At 58.4% G+C, this 25,213-nt stretch overlaps 2 protein-coding genes across 4 annotated transcripts; one reads left to right on the forward strand and one right to left on the reverse strand.

Moving 5' to 3' along the window:
• Positions 1-119: 119 nt before the first annotated feature.
• On the reverse strand, positions 120-21,213 carry OBSL1 (obscurin like cytoskeletal adaptor 1). 3 transcript variants are annotated; one of them, XM_066345607.1, is made up of 21 exons: positions 19,812-21,213; positions 17,863-18,132; positions 17,527-17,778; positions 16,860-17,162; positions 16,395-16,691; positions 14,394-14,666; positions 12,944-13,216; positions 12,104-12,376; positions 8,770-9,042; positions 7,796-8,071; positions 7,436-7,723; positions 6,779-7,054; positions 5,878-6,009; positions 5,442-5,714; positions 3,922-4,188; positions 2,875-2,987; positions 2,174-2,330; positions 1,837-1,998; positions 1,417-1,521; positions 941-1,210; positions 120-255 (listed from the first exon to the last, which is right to left on the reverse strand). In XM_066345607.1, the coding sequence occupies exons 1-21, from the start codon at positions 20,833-20,835 to the stop codon at positions 248-250; spliced, it is 5,565 nt and encodes a 1,854-aa protein (XP_066201704.1). In that variant the 5' UTR covers positions 20,836-21,213; the 3' UTR covers positions 120-247. The 3 variants fall into 3 exon arrangements, with proteins under 3 accessions (XP_066201704.1, XP_066201703.1, XP_066201705.1); XM_066345606.1 differs by having other exon boundaries at positions 5,878-6,147; positions 19,812-21,212; XM_066345608.1 differs by lacking the exons at positions 120-255; positions 941-1,210; positions 1,417-1,521; ... (8 more) ...; positions 7,796-8,071; positions 8,770-9,042 and adding an exon at positions 11,419-11,692 and having other exon boundaries at positions 19,812-21,211.
• Positions 21,214-21,856: 643 nt separating this feature from the next.
• Positions 21,857-24,586, forward strand: INHA (inhibin subunit alpha). The gene is made up of 2 exons (XM_066345414.1): positions 21,857-22,202; positions 23,589-24,586. The coding sequence occupies exons 1-2, from the start codon at positions 21,935-21,937 to the stop codon at positions 24,419-24,421; spliced, it is 1,101 nt and encodes a 366-aa protein (XP_066201511.1). The 5' UTR covers positions 21,857-21,934; the 3' UTR covers positions 24,422-24,586.
• The last annotated feature ends 627 nt before the right edge of the window (positions 24,587-25,213 follow it).

A 25,213-nucleotide genomic window follows, 5' to 3' on the forward strand; every position in this document is an offset into this window, starting at 1 on the left:
GGTCTTTAGTGGCTGGCACTTCCAAGTTAGAAGCACTGTAGTTCTTGATCCCCTGTGTCACTCACCACACAGGGCCTCCAGGCCAGTTCTGCCCTCCTATGTCACAGAGCAAGCCAAGAAAAGGGGCGGCACCACTTTTATTGTGTCCCAACACCTCTGGTTCCCCTGCTTCCCCACCCCCGCCTGGGGTAAGGGCATGCGCCTTCCACGCTGTCCGAGGGCACCCGCCTGGCCTGGTTCGGTCCTTCTAGCTACCTGCAGAGGAATGACTCCACGTGGGGTTGGGGAGAGAGTGGGTACCACCTTCCTCCCTGACAGAGCCTGGGCACCCACACAGGAAGAGCAGGGCCCTCACCCTCGGCCCCACCCCTTCTGGGCCTCTGTCAGGGCTGTCTGTGGGGGCAGGAAAGTGGGGCAGGGCATCTGAAGGGAATGCAGGAATTCGGGTAGAGGGTGGGACATCTATGTGGAAGAGGAACGAAATGGGACCAACTCAGGAGCCCTTTCCCCAGGCTGACGTTGAACTCACTGAGATGGGCAAAAAAAAGCCAACAGAGAGTGTGTGGGGGGGGGGTGAACGGGGGCACAAACCAGGAGCCAATAGTTGGGAAGGATATTAACTGGGTACAAATGGGATGTTTAGATGAGACAAATAACATGGTCAAGGGGCAGAAGGGAGGGAGAATACTGGATAGGAAGGGGCGTTGACAGGTGGGAATGGCTACTCTGAACTAAGTGGTTCCTGTTGAGAACACAGCTCCCGCCTCTCCTCAGCCTGGGTGAGATCTCTGGCCTCCCCACTTCCTGCCTTCCACACATTCCAGAACCAACTTGCTGTCCTAAGTCCTGAAAAACCTGCAGTAGGTGTGTCTCGGCCCACCAGCCTCTAGGTGACCACTTCTGCCTGGCCAGCCCGCCTGCCCCAGTCGGCTTCACTCACCCTCTACCAGCAGCCGCGTGTGGGCGCTGTCCTGGCCGGCCTGGCAGCAATAGGTGCCCTGGTCCTCAGGCCGTACGTCATGGATGACCAGGCTGTGGGTGGGGCCATGGCTGCGCAGGTCGTACTTGTCTCCCGGGCACAGCTCGACCCCATCCCGCAACCAGCACACATGGCCCCCCGAGCGGGAGACAGTCACCTCCAGCACTGCCCGGCGACCCATTAGAACCGTCTTCTCGCGAGGAGGGCGGCGGCACATCTGGAGAGGCAGTGCTGGAGGTGGAGGACGAGGGCTTAAGTTAACGACACGCAGGACCTCCAGGAAGAGAAATATATATGCCACCAGCCCACTCCTCTGTACCCTCATCCCGAAGTCCTGTTCTCCCCAGGAAACGCGCTGCCCTCTGTGACCGGCCCCAGGAAAGCCAGCCTCAGTAAAGGTGATGCCCACTCCGGGCGCCCCCGCCGCAGTTGCTTACCCTCCACCTTCAGCTCAGCCACGGACTGGGCGGGTCCCGCCTGGAAGCGGACCTCACCGGCGTCCTCCGCGCGCAGCTCACTCAGCATCAGAATATGTTTCCTCCCTGAGGATGAGGGGGGGCGCTAGCGAGGCCGGAACCGCCTCTGGGGATGAAGGTGGGGCCGCAGCAGGTCCCCGGGTCGATTCGGACGCGATGTGCGCTTGGAGGTGGGCGTAATTGGGATGGCGAGGGGCTAGAGGAGCGGGCCGGACCCAAAGGCTCCGAGCTGGGGTCCGCGGAGAGGCAGGGAAACAGCTCTTCGGGCTGTGGGGCGGGGCCCACTCGAGCTGGAGGTGGGGTTTATCCTAGTGGGGCGGGGTCTGGGGAAACCGGGGGCGGGGCAGCAAGGGGTCAGAGCAGGTAGAAGGTCGTGCAGACCTTCCTGTCGGATGCGGACTCGGCCTCCAGGTCTCAGTGGGCGGCCTCCGAGCTTCCAGCATCCGGTAGTCTCGATCTCCGATACGGTGCACTCGAACGTAGCGCCGTCGCCTTCGCGGGCACTCACGGACCGGAGCTCGGAGAGCACGGATACCACGCGCTCTGGGGCGGAGCCGGGGGCGTGAGACGGGGCGGGCGGAGGGGGTGGCACCCGTCCCTGTCCCTGCCCCGCCCCTCTCCCGAGCAGCACCCGGGAAGAGCTTCAGTCTCAGGGAAAGGCCGGTCTGCAGCCCACATCAGTGCGCAGTGCCCGGCCCCAGCAGTAACCCGTACCCACCGCTCACGGTCAGTCGGACGGGGCCAGAGCGAGCTGTCCCCACCACGCAGCTGTAGGTCCCGGCATCCAAAGGGCCGCAGCGCCGCAGCTGGAGAAGACGCCGAGTGCCGAGGGCCTGCAGCCTGTGCCGAGGGCTGGGAACAAGCGGGCGCCCGTCCTAGGGGTGGGAGCAGCAGATGGTCGGGGTGAAGTCGGCGAGGCACTGGCAGCCGCAGCCCTTGGAGGCGGCGGCGCCTTCTGTTGATGCCAAGTGGTTTCGAGGCGAGTTTACGCTTCTCTGTGTCCCCCAGACTGGGTGAGGCCTTCCTACACCTGTGAGCCTCATGGAGCAGGTGTCACTCTTTGGGGACATTAGGGCTGAGGAGGCGCCTCAGCCTGCTCCACAGGCTCAGGAAGCCCAGGGCTATGTACCAATCACACTGGCCATGAGCGTGGATTCTGAAATTAGGCAAACCTGGATTCTAATATGGGCTTTGCCCCTTTTGTCTTCCCCTGGACAATATTTCACTTCACAGAGCCCCATTCTCCTTGTAGATAACATGGAGATAACAAGACCTACTTCGAAGGGCTGTTGTAAATAAAAGATTAAATGTAAAGGAAATCTGATCACAGTGCCAGGCACATCTGCTCAGTATTAGTATGTTTGGGGCATTATTACTATTGTGATGCTGAGGTGAGCTGGGCTGGGGCTGGGCTCTGACCTTCTCCCAGGTAACATCAGCCAAGGCCTGGGAGAGCTCGCATTCCAATGTAGCTGTGTCACCCTCAGTCACCTCTAGGTCCTGTGACACCCGCACAATGGTCACTGGAGCCTCTGGGAATGGGAAGAGGAGGAAAGTGCAGAGGGAGCAGGGGTGAGGGCAGGATGGGGACCCGCTCACAGGGAGAACACACATAGGCACACGGAGTCAGTGGTGGACACAGTTAGGCAAGGTGATCAGTGGAGGTCACTAATGAGTGGGGATGTGCTGGGACGAGTGGTCCACAGGGGAATACGCTGGGACAAATTATCCGGGGGGGTGTTGATCAGTGGAAAACACAGCAGGGTTACAGGGTCAATGGGGCAGGAGCGGCCATCTGGCGGTCGTACTTTAAGGTGGTCATTTGGGGACATGCTAGTGCTGGAGGGGCATGGTGGGGGGCCAGAGCAGAGATGCAGTGGAGTCACCCATAGACAGGCATGGCCAGTGAGGGCCACATCGAGCTGGAATAAACAGGAGAAACTGCAATAGGGGGGACGCAATGGATTTAGAGTAGCAGTGGGGAGACCCTAGAGCAGGTGTGGTCTGTGGGGAATACATTGGGCTAGAAGCAAAAATGGGGGACACCAAAGCATAATTGCTAGTGGAGTCATTATTAGGCAGACAGTGGATCATTGGGGCTTGAGGGGTCAGGTGGGAGCGCAGCAGGCAGGCATGGTCACCAGAGTCACACTCAGAATGGTCAGGCAGGCAGACAATAGGACCACAATGGCACAGGCATGCTCACAGTGGCAAAAATCAGTGGTCTGCAGGGACTAGAGGGTCAATGGTACCACGCTAGATCATGCTGGTGGGAGGAGCCACATTCAGGGAGGGCAGTCACGGGGGCTACAGGGGGCTAGAAGTCAGGGGAATCACACTCTGGCAGCGAGGTCAGCGAGGGACACACTGGGACAGGCCTGGTCAGTGGGGGCCGCACAGGGAGTGGGATCAGTAGAGTCACACCCAGCATGGTCGGCAGGCAGGCGGCTATCCCAGAGGCCGCACCTCTCACGGTGAGTCTGGCTGCGCAGCGCAGGGAGTCCGCAGTGAAGGAGATGCAGCCCGAGTCGGCCAGGCCCAAGCCGCTGAGTACCAGGTGGTGAGTGTGGCCTTCTGTGTGAATGTGGCACTGCGGCCCCGGGTGCAGCCGGACTCCACCCCGGGCCCATTCCCCGGTCACACCCTCCTGAGACAGCTCCAGCTGGAAGGTGGCGCTGCCTCCCTCGATGATGGTCGCATCCTCCAGAGGTCGCAACACCCTTAGCTGCCTCGCTGGTAGGGGGAGAGAGGGAGAGAGGGAGGAGGAAAAATGGGTTTTGGGGGGACGGGCTCGCCCTCCCCCCAGCCCTACCTGTACCACCCCTAACACCCAACCTAGGAAGGGTGCAGGAAGAAGGGAGCACAGTCCACCAGACGGTAGGGGAGAAGGGAGCTGTACTGAGGTTAGCAGGAGACACTTAAAGGGGTTGAGGTGTGGTTAGAAGGTTGAGGAGTCCAGGTGAGTGCTGCTGTGACCCTCACCCAGAAGGAGCACGGAGTTGGCAGTCAGATATACCAAGGCTACCCTAGCTCTGCCACATCGTTTGTGTACTGTGTGACCTTTGACAAACTGCTTGACTTCTCTGGGCCTTAGTTTCACCAATTATTCAAGGTGACTAGCATTGAGACAGGGATTTATTGTAATTAAACAAATTAAATAATTAGATGAGACTATGTATCACCAACAAGAATCATTTACCAAGCTCTGTGTGGGCATTTTTCATGTTATCTCATTTAATATTCTCAAAGACTTGCAGTAGGGATCAGCTTCATTTTTAAGAAGACTTGGACCTGACCTGTGATGGTACAGTGGATAAAATGTCGACCTGGGATGCTAAGGTCGCCAGTTTGAAATCCTGAGCTTGCCTGGTTGAGGCACATATGAGAAGCAACTATTATGAGTTGATGCTTCCAGCTCCTTCCCTGCCCCTCTTCCTCTCTTTCTTTCTCTCTCTCTCTTTCTAAAAGATCAATAAATAAAATCTTAAAAATAAAGAATGATTTACCAAAAAACACAAACAGAAAAAGACTTGGCTCAGAGAGGTTCAGTAATTTGCATGAAGTCACACAGTTAATATAGGGCTCCAGCTTGGGGGGTGAGGGCTATCCCTGCTTTTGAAATAGTCCTGTTTATCCTGGGCCGTGTGACTAAATGATAAACACCATGCGTCTTTCTGGAGGATAATATTTATGTTTATAGTAAATCCATCGGACATATGAAATGGAATGCAAAATCCATATGGACTTCTAGGTAAATAGACAACACTAGAAAAATAAAAGTTGTGCTTGCTTCGGCAGCACATATACTAGAAAAAGAAAAGTTTTGCTTTGGGCAGGCCACTTCAGGTCACACTCCTGGAGGTAGCCAGAGCTGACTTGCCTCAGTGGCAAGGGGCACTTTGGTGGGGGTCTGAGAGGCCCTGGGCCAGCCGGGAAAGGCTGTCCACGGGGGCAAGCAAGGCTTTAGGAGAGGATGGAGCACTCACGCCTCACGCTGAGCCTGGCCAAGGTGCGATCGTGGTGGCTCTCGCAGCCATAGGTGCCCTGGTCGGCCAGCACAACGCCGTGGATGAAGAGGCGGTAGATGTGGCCATCCTGGGCCACAGACAGGCGAGGGTCATGGGGTAGGGGCTCCCCACCTCGAAGCCAGCGCACGGCCCCTGCTGCTCCCACTCGGCCTGTCTCCACTTCAAGGCACACGTCCTGTCCTTCCTCCACCCGCACATCCTGCAGCCGCCGAAGGAACAGCAGCTCCGTTTCTGGGGGGAACAGGGTGGGGGCCATGAGCCTGAAGGTGCCTGGAGGCTAACCTTCTGCTCCATCTCACTGGTTTGTCCCTGGGCACAAGGGCAAGGCTGCTAGGGCTGGGCTGGGAGAATAGGTACAGGGAACCAGACAACCGTGTCCCCTTCAGGCCCAAACCTCGAACGTGGAGCCGGGCACTTGAGGCTGTGTCCCCTGCTTGGGCAGTCACAGTCCCTGCATCCTTGAACTGGCACCCTTGCACAGTCAGTGTGCGGCTCGGCCCATTCTGAGCCATCTCTAGCCCGGGCCCTGGAGTGACAACGGTCCCATTGTGTAGCCAGGTGACGTCGGCATCTGGAGGGGACACTTCACACCGGAACGTGGCATCATCACCCTCATGGACAGTTAGTGGTGTCAGCTCCGAGACCAGCTTTACCGGCGGCGGTTCTGGTGGGGTGGTCAGGCAGTGAGGTGGGCTGGGTCTTCCCGCCTCCCTCCTTTTCATCCCCTTCGGAGGGTCGAGGCCTTTACCCCCAATTATTTAACGGCACTTTCCTGATGCCTACTGTGTGTCAGCCACAGGGGTGTCCCAAAGGACTGCATAGATGCCAACTCCCTGCCACCCTTGGCCAACTCCTTTCAATCCTGGCCTGGCACCCCACCTCTCTGGCTCCCTAGTAATAATAATAATAATAATAATAATAATAAACCATTTACCATGGACCCCATTTATCTCTTAACTGTCACCATAGCTCTATAAGACAAGCACTATCCCTCCTCCCAACTTCAGAGCTGGGACTCAGAGAAGTTAAGCAGCTTGCTAGCGTCACACAACTACTGGGGCGCAGAATCCAGATTGGAACCTGGGTGGGTCACTCCAGAGCTCCCGCCTTTAACCCCTGGGCTATGCTTCCTCCCACTCGAGCATTCCTGAGCCCCTCTCCAGGAGAAATGCTGCCTGAATTGGTTGGAGACAGAGGCAGTGGGCGGGGGAGAGAGGTGGAGGGCTCCCAGGACGGTGGGTGGTGCGGGCCCTGGGAGGAGCAGGCCCCAGAGGGTGTGAGGGGCGCGCTGTTACCTTCCACGCTGACGAGGAAGACGCGGCTGTCGTGGGGGGCATCGCACAGGTACTCCCCGGCGTCTCCGCTCTGGGCCCCCCGCACGCGCAGCACCTGCCGCGCCCCAGCCTGCTCCAGCTGCACCCGCCCCTGGCTTGCCAGTCTCTCCCCGTCCTTGTACCAGCGCACAGTGCTCCCAGGCCCGGAGAGGCGCACCGCCAGCTCTAGGTCCCCGCCTGGGGCGCTACGCACCCTCGTCTGGGCTGCCTCGGGGGACACCACTCGCATGGGGGGCTCTGTGGGGACAGAGAGGCGGGTCACAGGGAGAAGGTGGCTCCAGGGCTGGATGGAGGAGCGTGGGAGGCAAGGTGGGGAGACAGCTGAGAGGGGTGGGACAGGAGTGGACAAGGTGTGCTAGGCAGCGGGTTTCAACTTGGGGACCCGTGGAAGTAGGAGAGCTGTTTCAGGGACCACCCAGGATTATAGACCACGACTGAGGTCAGGGGGTCTATAATCTTCATACCACCTCAGGGCGGTTAACTCGTTCACGGCCCCGCACTGAACTTCTGGCGGATCGGGCCGCAGACTGGCGGTTGGAAAGCACCACACCGGCTGGAGAAGCCGGGAGACTCGGGTCTGGGAGCGACTCCCAGGCTCCCCGCCCAGGCTGTACTCACCGGCCACTTGGACCATGAAGCTGAGGCTGGGGGCGCCCGGGCCGTCCCCGGACCGACAGGTGTAGAGGCCCGCATGGGCCGGCTGGGCAGCGGGGATGCAGAGGGTGCGGCGGGGGCCCTCGGTGTGCAGTTCCAGGCCTTCATCTTCCCGCACGGGCTCCCCGTTGTGGCTCCAGAAAACCAGGGCGCCGGCCCGGGACAGTTCGCAGCTCAGCATCACCGGCTCCCCGGGGGCCACACAGAGTGGGCTGGGGGCGGCCTCTGGGGCAAGAAACTGGACCGGGGGCTCTGCACAGAGGGGAGGGGGTCAGCTGGGGCTCGCTTCCACCGGCCCCACCGACACTGGCCGGGAGCACCCACCAGCCAGGCTGACGTTGAAGGTGACAGCTTCATCGCGGGTCTCACACACATACTCCCCGGCATCCTCGGGCTCGGCGTGGGGCAGGGTCAGGGTGCGAGCGGGCCCCTCAGCGCCCAGCTTCAGGGTGTCTGATGCTTCCACCTCCAGCCCATCCTTGTACCAGCGCACCTGGGACCCAGCGGGGGCCACCTCGCAGCGCAGCTCCACGCGCCCTGGAGCCCCAAACTGCAGGTCCAAGGTGCGGGCTGCCGGCCGTACGATCCTCTCCGGCGGGGCTGGGGGGCGGATGGAGAGAGGCGCACGCAGGCTCAGTCTCACCGGCTGGCTCCTCAGCCTCTCCCTTCACTCTTGGTAATGGTACCAGCTACCATCCATAGACACCTGCTGTGTGCAGTACTGCTGCTGGCTTCACTTTACAGATGAGGACCCGAGGTCCTCGCTCGGAGGGAAGTGACTGGTCCAAGGTCACACGGACAGAAAGGGGTGCACCAGAGCTGTCTGACTCCGAGGCATACCCATCCTACCCGCCCCCGCTGCCTGTCCCCTTTCTCTGCTTTGCCTCTGGGACGCTTACATCACCTGAAAAAGCATCTGTTTTACTTATTTGTTGTGTGTCCACCCTCACTCGAATGCATACTCCATGAAAATAGGAAGGTTTTTTTCTCTTACGGGTTCATTACTGTATCCATCAGCATCTAGAACGGAGCTGAGCACATAATAGTTGCTCAGTAAATATCGGTTGAATAAGTGAATGAATAAGCACCCCTGACTGCTAGGCCCCTAGGCACTGCCCCAACCTGATTCGGGCCATCCAGGGCTCTCCGATGACTGAGAATAAGGAGGCTGGAGGAGGGGAGAGCTGTGTGGGGCCGGAGGGGAGCCCCTAAAATGCAGGAAGTGGGAGATTTGAGTGTCTGTTCCTCAACCTCCTTCTTGCCTTTTAGCTCTCCACGGTGCCCCAGAGACTGCCTACCCGTGACCGTGACAGTGAAGAAGGCTGAGTCATCTCCAGCGTCGCACACGAACTCGCCCCCGTCCTCGGGCTGGGCGGCGGGCAGCACCAAGCGGCGGCAGGGCCCGTCGCTCTCCAGCACCAGGGCCTCGCTCTCCTCCACCTCCAGCCCGTCCTTGTACCAGCGCACCGGGGCGTCCTCTCGCGACAGCTCGCACGTTAGCACCACACACTCCAAGCTCACGGCGATCAAGGTCACCTCATCCCGAGGGTGTATGATGCGTACCGGGGGCTCTGCAGAGTGGGGGCAACCACAAGCTGTTACAAACTCACTGTCAGCCTCCCTGGAGCCATCTGGCAGCACCGAGTCCCTGTTACTCACAATAATAAGAGTAATGAGGATAATAACAAGGATTCACAGGTCCACAATCTGTTCTTTGAAATCCCTGGGGTCAGAGGTGGGACAGAATACATCAGGCTTCAGACTGCAGAACGGCGCACTTGTCACCTGTCTCACATACATGCTCCCTTAGCCCCCACTGGGGATGCCCCCGTAATCAATCACATTAACCTTCCTTCAGTGTAACCTATAGACGGAGTCATTGTAAGCAGAATAATTAAGGAGTACAAATAGCTTCACGGCAATTAAGCTTGGGTTTTACTACAATGACTCTGAATACTAAACTTACAAAAACGCCTTTTGATTTGGAGAGATTTTTGGATTTCAGAATTGTGGATAAGGAATTGTGGATCTGTAGTAGCAAATATGTATACGGCACTTTCTAAGGTTCCAGGAGCAGTCAGTCCTAAGCATGTTACACATTTAACCCTCAAGCACTTCTAGGCGGCAGGCATTGAGTTAGCCCCGTTTTCCAGATGAGGAAACTGAGATGCAGAGTGATGAAGCAACTCCTTTAGGGTCACAGCTGGCTTCACCTACTCCGGGTCGAGAGGAACTACCATCTGTTAGAGGGAGGCTCTGACTCTACAAGCAGTGGTAGAGACTCTGAGCCAAGGCTGGCAGGAACGCTAATGAGTTTTGCATCTGTGCTGAGTTGCCAACACCTGTTTGAGAGCTCCCCAGGGACACTAAACGCTGATTCTGGGAGTTCATCTCCAACTGCTAAAAGGTGGTTACTCCTCCACTGAGAAAACTATGTCAACATCAGAGGTGGGAGTGCACTGAGCCAGGGCCTGCCCACATTCCCATGCACCCGGGGGTCTCCCAGAATCTTGTCTACAGGACCCTTTAGTGCTCCTAAAGCATTTGGCCCCCTTGTGGCTGGGCTGTGGAACTGCTAGTTTCCCGGTCTCGGTTTTTGCAGGAGTGCAAGCCTGGGAAGAGTTGCCCACCCGGATCCACTCAGCCCTCTCTGCCTCTGCACCTTCCTAATTGAGCTTTTTCTGAGGACTGTAGAGTGCGGCTGTGTGAGGGGTGGGGGAGGGCCTGGGGGGCAGCGGGGCGGGGGCTCGGTGAAGCGATGGGCTGGGGTGCCTGCATGGCTGTGGGACCTCAGTCTGGCATCAGACTTGATTCTCCCTGGCCCACAGCCAAGGTGTGTGAATCCCCCTGTGAAGGACCTGGTGTTTTGGGGGCGAGACCAAGTGTGGGCTGGCATGGCTGTGACTGTGGCCATTATATCTGGCCAGGGCTTGGGGAGGGAGAGCTAGAAGGGCCTCATGACAGGACAGGTGGGCAGAAAGGCCCCTGGCTTTGTGGGCTTGTGTGTGCCGGGATGCACTGTTTGGGAGCTGGGAGTGGGGGGCCCGAAGGAATAATGCTCAGGCAGTATTCCTAGGGCAGGGCAGGGCAGGGCAAGACGGGTGGGGCGACAAGACTGTGCCAGCAGAAGGGTCGCTCCAGTGCAGCCAGTGGGCTTCTGTACCACCCAGAGCTGCCTAGGCCCTACAGCCCCCCAGAACCTCCATGCGCCTATGTCTCCACCCCGGGACTGGCGCTGTGGGCTGCAGCCCCAAAGCTCCGTGTACTGAACGACCACCACCCCCATAGTCTTCCTTTGCTTTTTCCACTTCCAACATTCTCCCCCCACCTCAGCCCAAACCCTGACTCCCACTTGGCTAACTCAGCCCCTGCTCCAAGTATCCGTTTTAAAGGCATTTCCTGCCTACTGACCTGGTTAAGAGACCCCCACTTTGGGCTCCCAGAACTCCCTATTGCAACACTTGAAGACCCTCTTCCATGTCTGGCTTTCCTGCCAGGTTGTGAACTCCTGGAGGGAAGCGGGTGCGTCTGCCTGCCAGCTGAGGGGCACCCAGAACCCCGCCCAGGGAAGTGGGTGTGGCACCAGGAGCCCCGCCCAGGGGAGTGGGTGTGGCACCCAGAACCCCGCCCAGGGAAGTGGGTGTGGCACCCAGAGCCCCGCCCAGGGGAGTAGGTGTGGCACCCAGAGCCCCACCCAGGGGAGTGGGTGTGGCACCCAGAGCCCCGCCCAGGGGAGTGGGTGTGGCACCAGGAGCCCCGCCCAGGGGAGTGGGTGTGGCACCAGGAGCCTCGCCCAGGGAAGTGGGTGTGGCACCCAGAGCCCCGCCCAGGGGAGCACTGAGGCTACTTTCTCAGAGGCCCTCCCTGACTCTTGCTCTGCTCTCTCTGCTCTGCTTTCTCAAGGCATCTGCCTACCGTCCCTCACAGCACTTGTCACGAGGTGTCACTGCATTTATTCACATGTTTATTGATTTAACAGAGGGGTCCCAAACTCAAATGCCCACAGGGGCCAGGGAGGTAAGGTCAGTGGCTGAAGTGGTGTGGGGAGCAGTGGAGGCTGGGACAGGAATGTGGGCCCCGCATTACAGGGCAGCCGCTACTCAGCACCAGCTGTTCGTCGCCATGGGGGGAACCGGGACCAGAGCCGCCGGGTCTTCGGCTTTTTCAAGAGGACGCATAACTCCGGATTGTTATGTGAACTGTCCTGACTTTGGTAAGACTCTGCAGGCCAAACAAAACACATCTGTGGGCCGCATGGGGACCTGGGGACTGCCCATTTGCGACCCCTAGTGTACAGGTGCTGCCCCAACTGGACTGGTAACTCTCTGAGAATGGGGGGGTTGCACTGCAGCCAGTCACACACAGCACCAGGCTCCACCTGGCACATGGAAAGTGCTCAGTAAATGAGCCTGTGGACCATAGCTATTGCTGACCTTGGGTGCCGGGGTGGGGGAGGGGGTGAGGGAGCTTGTCCACTCAAATAGGGGCCCGAGGCAGAAAGCCCCAGTATGTGCATTCATAGGACCCCTCCCTGTCCCTCCCCCATTGTGCTAGCTAGGGGTTATGTGGCCACTTCTCCAAGGGCTTAGGACTGTCCTCTGGTGACCCTGGGCAGCTGGGGTGGGCCCACACCTGTGACCGTGACGGTGAAGGAGGCGGACTCGTCGTCGATTTCACACAGGTATTCGCCAGAGTCCTCGAGCTGGACGGCAGGCAGCACCAGGCGGCGGATGGTGTCCTCCTTCTGCAGGAGCAGCGCCGGACTCTCGACCACCTCCTCCCCGTCCTTGGTCCAGCGCACCTCGGCCCAGGGCCGGCACAGCTCGCAGGTCAGCACCACACGCTCCAGGCGCACGGCCGCCACGTACACCTTGCCGCTGGGGTACACGATCCACGAGGAGACATCTGAGGACAGGGACGGCGCGGCCTGGCGTCAGGGGCGGAGGCTGATGGGCCCCACTGCCCGGCCTGGTCCGCGCCTGTTCCCTACGCCTGGAAAAGTGCGCCACGCTTGAACAACTGAGCCCCCCTTAGTGTCTCACAGCTGGAGACGAAACCAGTCACCAAAGAACACCAGCGGCATGGTGGCAGCCCCAGCTGCAGGACATTTCACATTCTCTGGGCTGGGACAGGGAAGGTGCACAGGGTGCAACCAGGGAGAGGGCGGTTGGGTGCCCAGATGGAGTTGGGCTCTCCCGAAGGCCTCATATCTTCTGAGCCCTCCGGCGCCCACTTGCCTTAACCCTGCCCTGTGGCGCCACTGCCTTCCCTCAAGTTCCCGTAAGCAGGGCCCTTCAGAAGAATGGAGAAGGCAGGGCTTCCCTGGGACTCATGTAGTGTTTATGACAATGCATTTCCTGCAATGACCGAAGCTCGGAGTGTAGACCACGGACAGGAATGTGATCAGCCGGAGGACAGAGGCAAGGGCCGGGGCCACTTTCTCTTGTCCCACGGACCTGCTTGGACCCCCACCTGTGATGGTGACGGTGAAGTAGGCCCGCTCGTCTCCAGCTAAACACTGAAACTCGCCCCCATCCGAGGGCTGGGCAGCAGGCAGCACCAGGCGGTGATGGGGTCCTTCGTTCTCCAGCACCGTGACGTCACTCTCCTCCACCTCCTGCCCATCCTTGTACCAGTGCACAGGGGCGTCCTCTCGGTCCACCTCACAGGTCAGCATGACACACTCGGAGGTTATGGCATGCACAAACACATGCTCCCGGGGGTCCAGGATGTGCACCGGGGGGTCTGGGGTGGGGAGCAGAGACAGGGTCACACAGATACTCCCCGACACAGGAGACCTGAGTCTGTACTGGCCGCTTGACCGGGACAGTCCCCTCTCTGGAGAACACTGGGAAGATTAAGGCTATGCTGTGTAGGGGCTCTGGAGTAATGACATGAGGCATGACAGACCACGTGGCACCAGAATGCCACGAGTCCCCCAGAGGATCAGAGGTCACTGGGCAGGGACTTGGAGGGAGGCAGGCACAGAGCGCCTCTGGCTGAGAGGATGTCTCTGTCGAGCTATATCAAGGCCAGGCTTGCGGCTTCGCTGCTGTGTTCACAAAGAGGCCTCTGGTGCACTGGCCCCAGGTCAGGCAGGAGAGGGGAACGGCCAGCCGGTGCCACAGTGGGACCGCTGCTCCCTGCAGGGAGAGTTCCCTGTCAGTGGGTGCATGCAGGCAAGGGCTAGAGGACCTCCTGGCAATGGAGTTGAAACAGGATTTCCACTTAAAGGGAGAAGACGAGCTGGACGAGCGGTTCCTAAGCTGCCCTCCCAGAGGCCCTGCCCTGCGCGGTCTGGCTCTGGCAGTCTGGGCGGCCCGGGCACATGCACTTATAAGCAGCTTCCAAGGCAGTTCTGAAGCAGCCAGAACATGGGCTAGCTTCTGAGAACCACTGGACTAATGCACTGAACACTGCCCTTTGACCCTGCCGCCTGGGATAGGGGAATAAGCCGTCCTGCCTGTGAACCCGGCTGGGGTGTTTGCTAGCTGTGTGATAAAGGGCAAATTGCGTAACCTCTCTGAGCCTCAGTTTCCTCTTCTGTGGGCTGGAGATATATTGCCTTTCATCTCGTTGTGAAGATAAAATGAAAGTGTATACTTGCAGTCTCTAGCATAGTACTTGGCTGGTAGGTGTCCAATAAATGTTAGCTCCCACCCACTCTCCTTCCCTTCGTTGAATTTACTTCCCCACCCCCACCCCTAGCAAAGGGTATGCAGTGGGCAAGTGCATTGGAGGGTGTTGGTGCACGGGAGGATTAAGAAGCAAGTGTAGGGAGATCTGAAGACATGTGCCCTGGCCCACCAGGACCGCCCTGGAAGGGACTCCCCACCGCATGCAGGCAGAAAAGGGGGCAGGGCTCCCACGGCCCCAGGAGTCAGCCTCAGCCGGAGGAACCCAGGCCGCCAGGCTTCCTGACCTCGGACAGTGACGCTGAAGAAAGCCGAGACTCCTTCCGTCCTGCACTCAAACTCGCCACTGTCCCGGACCGCCGCAGCGGGCAGGACCAGACGGTGCTTCCGCCCATCCATCTTCACCACCAGTGACTCACTCTCCTCCACCTTCTGCCCATCCTTGTACCAGCTCGCCGGGAAGTCCACTCGGGAGAGCTCGCACGTCAGCACCACCTTTTCCGAGGTCGTGAAGGTCAACGACACCTTGTCTTGGGGGCTCAGGATGTGCACTGGGCTCTCTGTGTAAGAAGCAGTTGGTCACACGCAGGCCCTCCCCGTGCTCTGCATGAGATAAGCAGCCCCCGCTGCATGTGTCCAGGGTAGAGGGCTGGGAACATCAGGCAAGACAATTGCTGTCCACACATTTGTTGGTGTTTTAAAAAATGGGTTTGGGTTTACATACCAATTGTTACAAGCAGCGGTTTTAGTGTACATGAAGATGCTTAGGAAGCCTGCTAAAATGCGGATTCTTAGACAGCCCCTCTCCAGCTGTACAAGGGCCGGGGAATCTGCATTATAACTCAGCCATCCAGGTGGCCCTGACATTGGGGATCCTGGATCGCATTTTGGAAATGCTGCTCTGGCTGCTAGTGATTTCTTACTTTGCCCTCTTTCCAGGATGCTGGCAGCTGACCACCTCAAGACCCTGTGTTTGGCCTGACCAGGCGGTGGCGCAGTGGATAGAGCATCAGACTGGGATGCGGAAGGACCCAGGTTCGAGACCCCGAGGTCGCCAGCTTGAGTGCAGGCTCATCTGGTTTGAGCAAAAGCTCACCAGCTTGGACCCAAGGTTGCTGGCTTGAGCAAGGGGTTACTCAGTCTGCTGTAGCCCCACGGTCAAGGCACATATGAGAAAGCAATCAATGAACAACTAAGGTGTCACAACGAAAAACTGATGACTGATGCTTCTCGTCTCTCTCCGTTCCCTTCTGTCTGTCCCTCTATCTATCCCTCTCTCTGACTAGCTCTGTCTCTGTAATAAAAAACAAAAACAAAAACAAAAAAACAACCCCCCCCCCAAAAAAAAACCCCTGTGTTTGTGCACTGAGGAATCCCTTACTGGCCTTATAATCTCCAGCAATGGTAGGGTGGCCAATGCGTCAGTATGATCCCTGAACTTTCAGATCACCACCAACGGTCTTCCTCAGGGCACCTCAGTCCTCTCCGGCCCTGACTCCACAAGTAGCAGAGTGTGATTCTGGAGCCAGACTGCCCAGGTTCATAATCCAGAACCACCACTCATTAACTCTGTGACTTGCTTTGGCCAAGTCACTTAACCTCTCTGTGCCTCAGTTTCCCCATGTGTAAAATGGGATGACAAAAGAACCTACCTTCTATGCTGTTGAGAACATTGTGTTGATTAATATGTGTAAAGTGATTAGGACTGGGCCTGGCACATAGGAAGGAGCTAGCTATGACAGTGTTAGCAATTACACGATAGGGCAGAAAGCTACAGGCCTAGGGAACAGGGTCCGTCTCTGAGATGACAAATGTGATGGAATTCTGTTGCGACACCTTAGTTGTTCATTGACTGCTTTCACATATGTGCCTTGACTGTGGGCCTTCAGCAGACCGAGTACTTGCTCGAGCCAGTGACCTTGGGTCCAAGCTCAAGCCAGATGAGCCCGCGCTCAAGCTGGTGACCTCGAGGTCTCGAACCTGGGTCCTCAGCATCCCAGTCCGACGCTCTATCCACTGCGCCACCGCCTGGTCAGCCCTTGTGAGGGAATTCTGTAACCAGAGAATTGAGATATGGCTGCTGATGAATTAACAAGGGGTCCTCCGGATGTTGCACGTGGACTGAAGCCAGCCTTCTGGACCAGACTCTTCCATCTGAGTCCACCAGGGGTGGTGCTTATTCTCCTGGCCCAGAGATGAGAAGAAGTGGGAACAGCATCTGCTTCATTTTGCCAACAGGACTTGTGTCTTAGCTCTATCTGCCCACCCTGGTCCCCAGCAGCACCAACCTTGGATAGTGAGAGCAGCTGAGTCCTGCACCCCCGGGCAGCTGAAGCCGACGAGGGCTCCACTGTCCTGGTGCTTGACGGCTTGCAGGATGAGTTGGTGCTGTAGGCCACTGTGCTCCATACGGTATCGCAGGGCCCCAGGCTCCACCTGGCCCTCTGGCTCAGTACTCTTGAGTTCTTCTCCATTAAGGAACCAGTTGCCTTGGATGATGGTGGAGAGGATGAGGGAGAAGACAGCATCTTCCCCATCATACACCTGAATGTCCTTCAGACCTTCCACCAGGCGAGCTGTGGGCACTGATATGGGGAGAGAGTGGAGCCATCAGAACCAGAGGGGTGACAGAAGGCAGAGGTTTGCAGATTGAAGACAGTTAAGAAGACAAGGACTAAGGGCTGCAGAAGGAAAGAGAGGGTGTGACTTGGGGTGGTGATGCTGACAGGATGGGTCTGGCAGGCCCGACTCACCGAGATGAGCCGACCCGTGGAACACAACGTGGGGACTGCGGCCGTGTTCACTGACTGTGCAGATGCGGAAGCGGTAGTCACCCTCGGAGGGCACACAGTCTCCCGGGACCTCCACGGCCCCAGCTTTCTCAACGCTGAAGCACTGGACCCAGTCTTCCGAGCCCACATTCTGCCGCTCCAGCCGGTAGATGAAGGGGGTCTCGGGAGCTGGCTCAGGAGGCTTCCAGGTCAGCAAGACCATGTTCTTGTGGCCCTTGAACATCTCTACCAACACCGGGGGCCCCGGGGGGTTATGCTTGACGCCTGAGACAAAGGCAGGGTTTGTATTAGAGTCCTGCTCCGGCCTCCCACTGCCCTCCCAGCTTAGGCCCATGTTGCCAATGCAGGGTTTGTATTAGAGTCCTGCTCCAGCCTCCCACTGCCCTCCCAACAGGCCCACGTTGCCAATGCAGGGTTTGTATTAGAGTCCTGCTCCGGCCTCCCACTGCCCTCCCAACAGGCCCACGTTGCCAATGCAGGGTTTGTATTAGAGTCCTGCTCCGGCCTCCCACTGCCCTCCCAACAGGCCCACGTTGCCAATGCAGACACTGGCATCTGGTCACCCTCCTGCCCCAGCCCTTCTGTCCGGCCCTTGAGGAGTCTGACTAAGGGACTCCCACACCCTCACATTTGACTCTGAGAAGTGTGGTGGTACGGGAGTTGCCCAGGCTAAAGGTGACTTCGCCAGCATCTTCTCGAGTGACCCCCGGAAGGACCAGGGCATGCATGTGGCCGGAGCTGCTCTGGCAGGTGGTCGGCAGGTCCTCCCCATCACGGCTCCAGCGCCCCTGGACCCCAGCGTCACGCGTCTCCACCAGCAGCACTGCGTTCTCGCCCTCCAGGACGTCGAGCTTCCGGGGCAGCCGCTTTAGGATAGGCCCTGAGATGCGGACGGGAGTCCATTAGCCTGGGGTCAGGGGACCTGTCTGTCTCAGCCTCGGCCTCCTCCCGCCAGCCAGCCGACCTTTGACTGTCACATTGGCCACCGTGCGCACCCGGCCCCGCATCTCGCATAAGTAGACGCCGTCGTCATCCGCCTTCAGTCTGTGGATGATGAGGCGCCTGACGGTGCCCTCTTCGATCTGCTCGTATTTGCGGCAGGGCAGCAGGCGCTGGTCCTCGCGGAACCAGGCCGTGGGAATGCGGGAGTTGGGGACCTTGCACTCCAGCACGGCAATGCCATGCTCCCGGCCCTCCACGTCCTGCAGGGGTCGTGAGAAGCGGAGGCGGGGCTCTGTGGGGAGGAGGGAGACCAGAGAAGGCTCTAGAGAGAGTCAGACCAGGCGAGGGGCTCCTCCTGGCATCATCAGCTGCCTATACCCACATTCACTCAGGCCCTTTCTTTGCTTTTCTCCCAGAGCCAGCAGACCGACGAGGTCAGATGGCTTAAATTCTCATCTGACCTTGACACTACCCACATCACCTTGAACAAGGCCATTTTAATGACCGTGGGCTTCAGTTTTCTTACCTGTAAAGTGAAGAAAGGGATGGAAGGGCTTGGACCACAGCAGTGATTTTCACACTGTTCCCTGGGGCCCCTCGGAGGGACTACACAAATTCTGCAAGCATCTGAGTTGAATTTTCCTTTTAAAGTTCTGTAAGCACTTTTTTTAAAAAAGATTATTTATTCATTTTAGAGAGGGGAGAGAAAGTGTGTGTGTGTGTGTGTGTGTGTGAGAGAGAGAGAGAGAAAGAGAGAAAGGGAGAGAGAGAGAGAGAGAGAGAGAGAGAGAGAGAGAAGGGGAGGAGTAGGAAGCATCAACTCCCATGTGTGCTTTGACCAGGCAAGCCCATGGTTTCGAACCTGTGACCTGAGTGTTCCAGGTTGATGCTTTATCCATTGTGCCAACACAGGTCAGGCCTATAAGCCCTTTCAAAACTGCATTTTGAAAAAAGAAAGCACAAGGCTGGAGAAAGGCCAGTGGGTCCCCTGGGCCGCTGGAGAAGCGCTACTGTGAAGCTCTGGGAAGCTCTGCCTTCCCCCTGGGCTTTTTTGTCCTGACAGAGTTCAGCGTCCCTGGCCAGTGTGTGCTGGTGTATCCATGAGGTTGCCACTGTGGCACAGGTGCCACATGCTTGAATGTGTGCCAGGCTGGGCTCAGGAGATTTGCCAACATTTTTTCCTCTGAGGGAAAAGGTTGAGCAATTATAGTCCTTCAGATTGTGATGAATTCTCACTATGGCTAACTTTAACTTCCAGTGTGAGTTTGGGGTGCTCTTCTCCCCCACCCCAGTTTCTCTTTATGAATGTTTATTAAGACAGTGTTGGTGACTCAACTTTGAAATATAAATTTCTTCTCCTTCACCTTCCTCTTCTTGCAAACCCAGGGAGAGCAGTCTAATGAAAGAATGCTCAAAAATCCAGCACAGTTTTTCTCCCTCAAGTTTACCTTCGGCGGGAATCAAGTTTCTCAGTGTGGGGTCTGCAGCCAGGCTCTCCCCGCAGGGCTCACAGGCCAGACCCAGTGATGAATGCAACCCCTACTTAAAATGTGTGTAGTAAGTAAACAGCCCCCTTGTTCTGATTAGCTTTATAGGTACATGTTACAAATCAGTACTTATAAATTTATAGCTATTAAAAGAATCCTTTTCTCTCTCATATCTTGGGGCCCCGATGGCATTTCCATCCGGGAAGGGAAAGGAAAATAACAGAGGTTGAAAAACCACTGATTTCAGTTTGTAAATCAAAGGGAGGTTTTGCCACCATCTGCTGCAGAATCACCTGGGGAGTTTGCTAATAAGTTCCTGGCTACCCAGGGGACCTTCTAAGTTGAGATCTCTGGGGGGTGGAGGGTGGTAGGCGGGCAGGAAATAGGATTTTAGTGCCCCGCCTCCCTTCCTCCAGCCGTCTGAGCACGCAGGGCAGGGAGGGGGGCTCGAGTTGGGAGCGCCTGGGAGGGGGCGCCGCCATACCTTTGACGTGCAGCTGCACGGCGCTGAGCGTCTGGCCCGCCGAGTTGCGCGCGGCGCACACGTAGAGCCCGCGGTCCTTGGCCTGGCAGTAGAGCACCTTGAGCACGAAGCCGCCGTCGCGGTCGCGGTACATGAGGCGGCGGCGGTCGGGGAGCAGCGGGCGGCCCTCCCAGTGCCATTCGATCTCGGGCTCGGGCTTGCCCATCACGTAGCAGCGGAACTTGGCGTGCTTGCCCTCGTTCACCCAGAAGGTCTTGGGAGCGCACTTGAGCGGCTCCACAACGGGCTTGGGGGCCTGGCCGGGGGCCTCGTCGGGGTCCTCGGGCGGGCTCTCGGGGGGCTGGTGCACCTGGAGCAGGGCGCCAGCCTGCGCGTGGCCGTGCGCGTTGCGGGCATGGCACACGTAGACGCCCGAGTCGGGCAGCCGCACGGCCGGGATGCGCAGGGCGAGGCTCGAGCCCCGGCCGCCCTCCGCGGAGCCCGGCTCGAGCGCGAAGTGGCTGCTATCCCACACTTCGTCCAGGGCCATCCCGTCCTTCTCCCAGTGCAGCGTGGGCGCGGGGAGGCCCCCCGCCTGGCACGTCAGCACCACCTCGGTCCCCCGCAGCACCCACTGCGACCGGGGCCCCGTCAGGAATAGCGGGGCGCCCTCGCCAGTCGCGGGCGGCGACAGCGGGCGCTGGGCGGGCTGGGGCTCGGGCTCGGGGGCCGGCGGCTCCAGCACCGTGATCGCGGCCGCCGCGTAGGCCTCCCCGGCCGTGTTGCGGGCGCGACACACGTAGACGCCCGCGTCGGTGGGCAGCGCGCCGGTCAGCAGGAGGCCGTGCTCAGCCCCGTCGGCCGGGAAGCTCAGGCGCTCCGAGGCCGCCAGCTGCTGCCCGCCCTTCTCCCATGCGACAATGGGCGGCGGCTCCCCCAGGACCACGCACTTGAGCTCGGCCTCGCCGCCACTTACCACCCGCACGGGCCGCGGGAAGCGCAGGAAGCAGGGAGGGCTCCCCTGGTCGCCCGAGCCCGCCTTCATCGCGGCGGCCGCAGACGACTCGCGGCAGCTCCGGGGAAGGACGGGCGGTGGGCGCGCGGAGGCTCGGAGCTGCGGCGGGAGCCCGGAGGCGGGGTGCGCCCGGGGGCCCGGCGTGGGGTTCCGTGGAGTTCCCTGGCCGGCCGCTCCCGCTCGCCTCCTTCCCCTCGGCCAGCAGCTGCAGCTATGCGGCGGCGGCGATTCCCGGGCCAGCAGCCCGGAGCTCAGGGGGCAGTCCTTCCTGTTTGCCTTAATAGCGAGGGGCCCTGCCGCCTTCCCTGCCAGCGGCCTGGCGTCGTGCTCTGAGAGCCTCTCTTCCCAGCCCCCTCCCACAGCTTGGGCCTCTTTCCCCTCCTCCCTCCCACCTCCAGCCGCCAGGTCCCCAACTGCCCGCCAGGCTTGGGCCTGAGTGGCAGAGGCGCCTGCAGCTGCCAATCCCAAAAATATTCTCTGATGACACAGCTGGAGGATAAAAGCCCAGACTGGCTCCTCCAGGCTAAGTTTAGAGTAGACGGGACCACCTGCCCCCTGCACTAGCCCCAGTTGTAGCCCCAGCCTCAGCCCTTCCCCCCAGGATGGGCCCAGCAGCTGCTGGTTTGAAAGGGGCCCCTTTCAAGGGGCCCCAGAAGGTCTGAGGGACTGGTGCATTGTCTTCCTGATAAATAACACTTTTAGGAGCCGGCAGACCCCAGCTCCCTGCCTCTTGTCCCAGCTGATGTCACTTCTGTGCCGAGTCTGGTGTGTGTGTGTGTGTGTGTGTGTGTGTGTGTGTGTGTGTAGGGGAAGGGGCTGTATGGGTGGGTCAGTTCACTTGGGGTGAAAACCCTCACCAGCATCCTCCCCCACATTCCTGGCGGGAGTGGGAGATAAGGCTCAGGGCCACAGACATCTGCGTCAGAGAGGAGGTCTCAATGCCATAGGCAGGGGCAATTCAGACTGCAGGCGTGGGAAGGTGGGGGGGAGGGGGGAGAAAGACTGGGGTAAGAAGGGTAGAGGAGGGCGGGTGGTGGGATGAGGAGGGGAGAGTGGGGAGGCCCTGGGCAAACCCTGACAAAGGGGCACAGGGCAGAGTGGGTTCACTGTTAGCAGGGACAGGTGAGCCATGTTGCCCCAGCTGCCTCTGCTGCTCCTCTTGCTGGGGGCCCCACAGTGGGGGCATGGCTGCCAGGGGCCAGACCTAGACCGGGAACTTGCCCTGGCTAAAGTGAAGGCCCTGTTCCTGGATGCCTTGGGGCCTCCAGCAATGACCGGAGACTCTGGGGACCCTGGAGCCAGGCGTCTGCCCCGAAGACATGCTGTGGGGCACCTCAGGGGCCAGAGCTCTGAGCCTGAGGAGGATGTGTCCCAGGCCATCCTGTTCCCATCTACAGGTAACTAGCGGAACCGGCAACTTTGAGAAGCTGCGTGGTATATATAGCATGGGATTGGAAGGCAGGCAGATCTGGGTTTGAATCCCAGACCTGCCATTCAACTGGCTTTGCAACAATGGGCCGAATACTAAACCTCCCTGAACCTCTCTCTCCTCATCTATAAAATAGGCAATAATGCTTAGCTCTCAGGATTCAGCGAGATGATGTATTCAGAGTATATCGCTCATAGGAGGCATTAGGGTGATTTTTGCCTGGGAGGCCAAGGGTCTCTAGAGACAGAGATGTCTGAGTGTGAGCCCCTTTCTGCCATCATTTCTCCTGTCTCTGCCTTTGCTCCCTGCTCCAAACCTTGTTTCTTTAGCCGCACGTACCCGGGATTTGAGAGGATATCAGAGATGCAGGAGAAAGATTACTTGGGAAACGATTCTGGGGTACTTACTTAGTCCATCTTCTCGTGAGTTCCCTTCCCACCTCCACGGGTTCCATTAACTCCATGAGTAAGGGCCTTTTCTGGGTGGACTTTCTTGCAATCTGGCCCACTTTTCTTTTAGAGAAAATCCTGCCTCCCTGCTCTTAGGTCCCCATGCAGCCCAGTGAGTAAAAGCCTGGCTTTGGGACCAGGCAGAATCCCCGCTGGGCCACTTACTAGTTTAATGCCACTTGAACCTTTCTAACCCTCAACTTCTTTATCTGCAAAATGGGTCAATTGTTGTAAGGTTTATAATGACATAATCCATGCAACAGTATAGCGTCAATTGCCAGTTCCTCAGCTGGGATGGTTCATGTTTGTTTAGTGTAGTCTGTGTACCTATCAGGGTAAGGATGCCAACTGCACTTTCTTGGAAAGGACTGTCCTTTAGTCCCAGCTATATCCTTTCTCCTGCTCTTCTTGCTCTTCTTCTTCTTCCTCCTTTTGGTGTTAACCTGTCTTTATAAAATGGATTTGTTTTAAGTAATTTATCATGCAATATTTCTAACATGTAAAAAGATATAAAGAGTAATGTAACAAATGCCTGCGTATGCACCATTCAAGTTGCCCTTTACACTATCAGATGAACAGAAAATGAACTCTGACAATTCCAAGCGCTGGTGCAAGTGGAGTTGCGGGGCCTCTTCTTGCACATTGCTGATGGGAATTTTAATTGGTAAAACCGCTGCAGAGAAAAGTTGCAATATCTTGTCTTTTTAAATTCTTTGAATGATAAACTAAGACATGGGGAGCCTGTCAGTTCTCCCGAGACTGGGAGGAGCCCTTGAGTCTGGCAGAGGGCTCAGTGGAGTACTTGGCAGGTTCCTGGATGGCGGACACCTCCCTCCTGTCCAGGAGGAGGAGACCCAGGTTCTGCCAGTGAGGGCTGCCCTCTCCCTTCCCTCTGTCTCCCGCAGGTGCCGTCTGCGAGGACCAGCCGGCCGGCAGAGAGCTGGCCCGGGAGACTGAGGAAGGCCTCTTCACGTACATGTTCCGGCCGTCCCGACACACACGAAGCCGCCAGGTGACTTCGGCCCAGCTGTGGTTCCACACAGGACTGGATAGGCAGGGCACAGCAGCCTCCAATCGCTCCGGGCCCCTGCTAGACCTGCTGGCCCTGTCATCCGGGGGTCGCATGTCTGTGCCCACGTCATTGGGTCAGGCGCCTCCTCACTGGGCTGTGCTGCGCCTGGCGGCCTCTGCCCTCCCTCTGCTGACCCGTCCTGTCCTGGTGCTCCTGCTGCGCTGTCCTCTCTGTTCCTGCTCAGCGGGGCCTGAGACCATGCCCTTCTTGGTGGCCCACACTCAGGCCAAGCCACCTGGCAGAGGGGACAGAGCCCGACGCTCCACTCCCCCGCTGCCCTGGCCTTGGTCTCCCTCGGCGCTGCGCCTGCTGCAGAGGCCCCCAGAGGAGCCCGCGGCCCATGCGCACTGCCACAGAGCAGCCCTCAACATCTCCTTCCAGGAGCTGGGCTGGGAGCGGTGGATCGTACACCCTCCCAGTTTCATCTTCCACTATTGCCATGGCGGCTGTGGGCTGCTCACCCAACCAGACCCGTCTCTGCCGGCTCCTGGGGTTCCCCCTACCCCTGTCCAGCCTCTTCCTCTGGTGCCATGGGCCCAGCCCTGCTGTGCTGCCCTCCCGGGAACCATGAAGTCCCTCCGTGTCCGTACCACTTCAGATGGGGGTTACTCTTTCAAGTACGAGACAGTGCCCAACCTTCTTACACAGCACTGTGCTTGTGTCTGAGGGAGTCCTGCTGGGGCCGAGCCCCCAGCATCCCCTGTTGGGAGGAAGGGTGGGGCTGGAAAACAGGTGCTTTCCGTTTCCGTTTCCCCTCCTCCTACTTCTCTGCCTGAAGGCTGCTCTCCCCATCTCACCCCTGTCCCAGGGGTAACACGACAATAAACAACCCAGTGCGTATGACTTGGCATTGCATTTTCAGGCTTCTCTGATATGACCGGAGGGACAACAAGGCGCTGGGAGCATGAGACTTTGAGCTGGCAGGTCGCTCAGCCTCACTTGACCCTGGAGAGCTGGGATTCAGGAGCTGGGTTTGGATGCGTATCTGGTGGGGAGCTACGATGTTTGGGGATGACACGAAGCTTCCGACAGGCACTCTGGAGACACAACTGGCCCTCACGCCAGCTGGACCTGATATGTCCATCAGGTTGTCTGTCCTGCCACACCTAAAGGCCACTGAGGCACCCAGAGCGCCTACATCTACGGTGGCCAGAAGCCCTTCCCCTGCCATTCTCTGCCTTAGCTGATGGACACCTAGCTTGAGGTCAGGGGATTCACAGACTGGCCAGAGAGCATGGCTTGGGGCCCCACTAACAAATGCTCAGAGCTGGTCAGATCTCAGATTTCTCAGGAACTGGGTGGGGGGGGCGCAAAGGAAAGTTGATGAGTTGGCAGCATCTGGAAGTTGGTAAGGGCAGAGAAGAGGTGGAAGAAGGAATACCAGAGGATTTCAATTTGCTGAGGGCCCTGGAACTCCCTCAAAGCTATCACCGGCTCTTGATGTAGCCCTTTGGTGAA

This window comes from Saccopteryx leptura, chromosome 7 (assembly GCF_036850995.1).
Source record: "Saccopteryx leptura isolate mSacLep1 chromosome 7, mSacLep1_pri_phased_curated, whole genome shotgun sequence".
In the NCBI taxonomy this organism is placed as follows: domain Eukaryota; kingdom Metazoa; phylum Chordata; class Mammalia; order Chiroptera; family Emballonuridae; genus Saccopteryx; species Saccopteryx leptura.

Excerpts from the sequence above, each read along its gene's own strand:
- OBSL1 (XM_066345606.1), bottom strand. The coding sequence starts at position 20,835 with ATGAAGGCGGGCTCGGGCGACCAGGGGAGCCCTCCCTGCTTCCTGCGC. Across the intron at positions 14,667-16,394 it reads AGCTGCTCTCACTATCCAAG|AGAGCCCAGTGCACATCCTG; the intron begins GTTGGTGCTGCT and ends CTTCTTACACAG. Across the intron at positions 1,999-2,173 it reads CGTCCGACTGACCGTGAGCG|AGCGCGTGGTATCCGTGCTC; the intron begins GTGGGTACGGGT and ends GCTCCGCCCCAG.
- INHA (XM_066345414.1), top strand. The coding sequence starts at position 21,935 with ATGTTGCCCCAGCTGCCTCTGCTGCTCCTCTTGCTGGGGGCCCCACAG. Across the intron at positions 22,203-23,588 it reads CATCCTGTTCCCATCTACAG|GTGCCGTCTGCGAGGACCAG; the intron begins GTAACTAGCGGA and ends TGTCTCCCGCAG.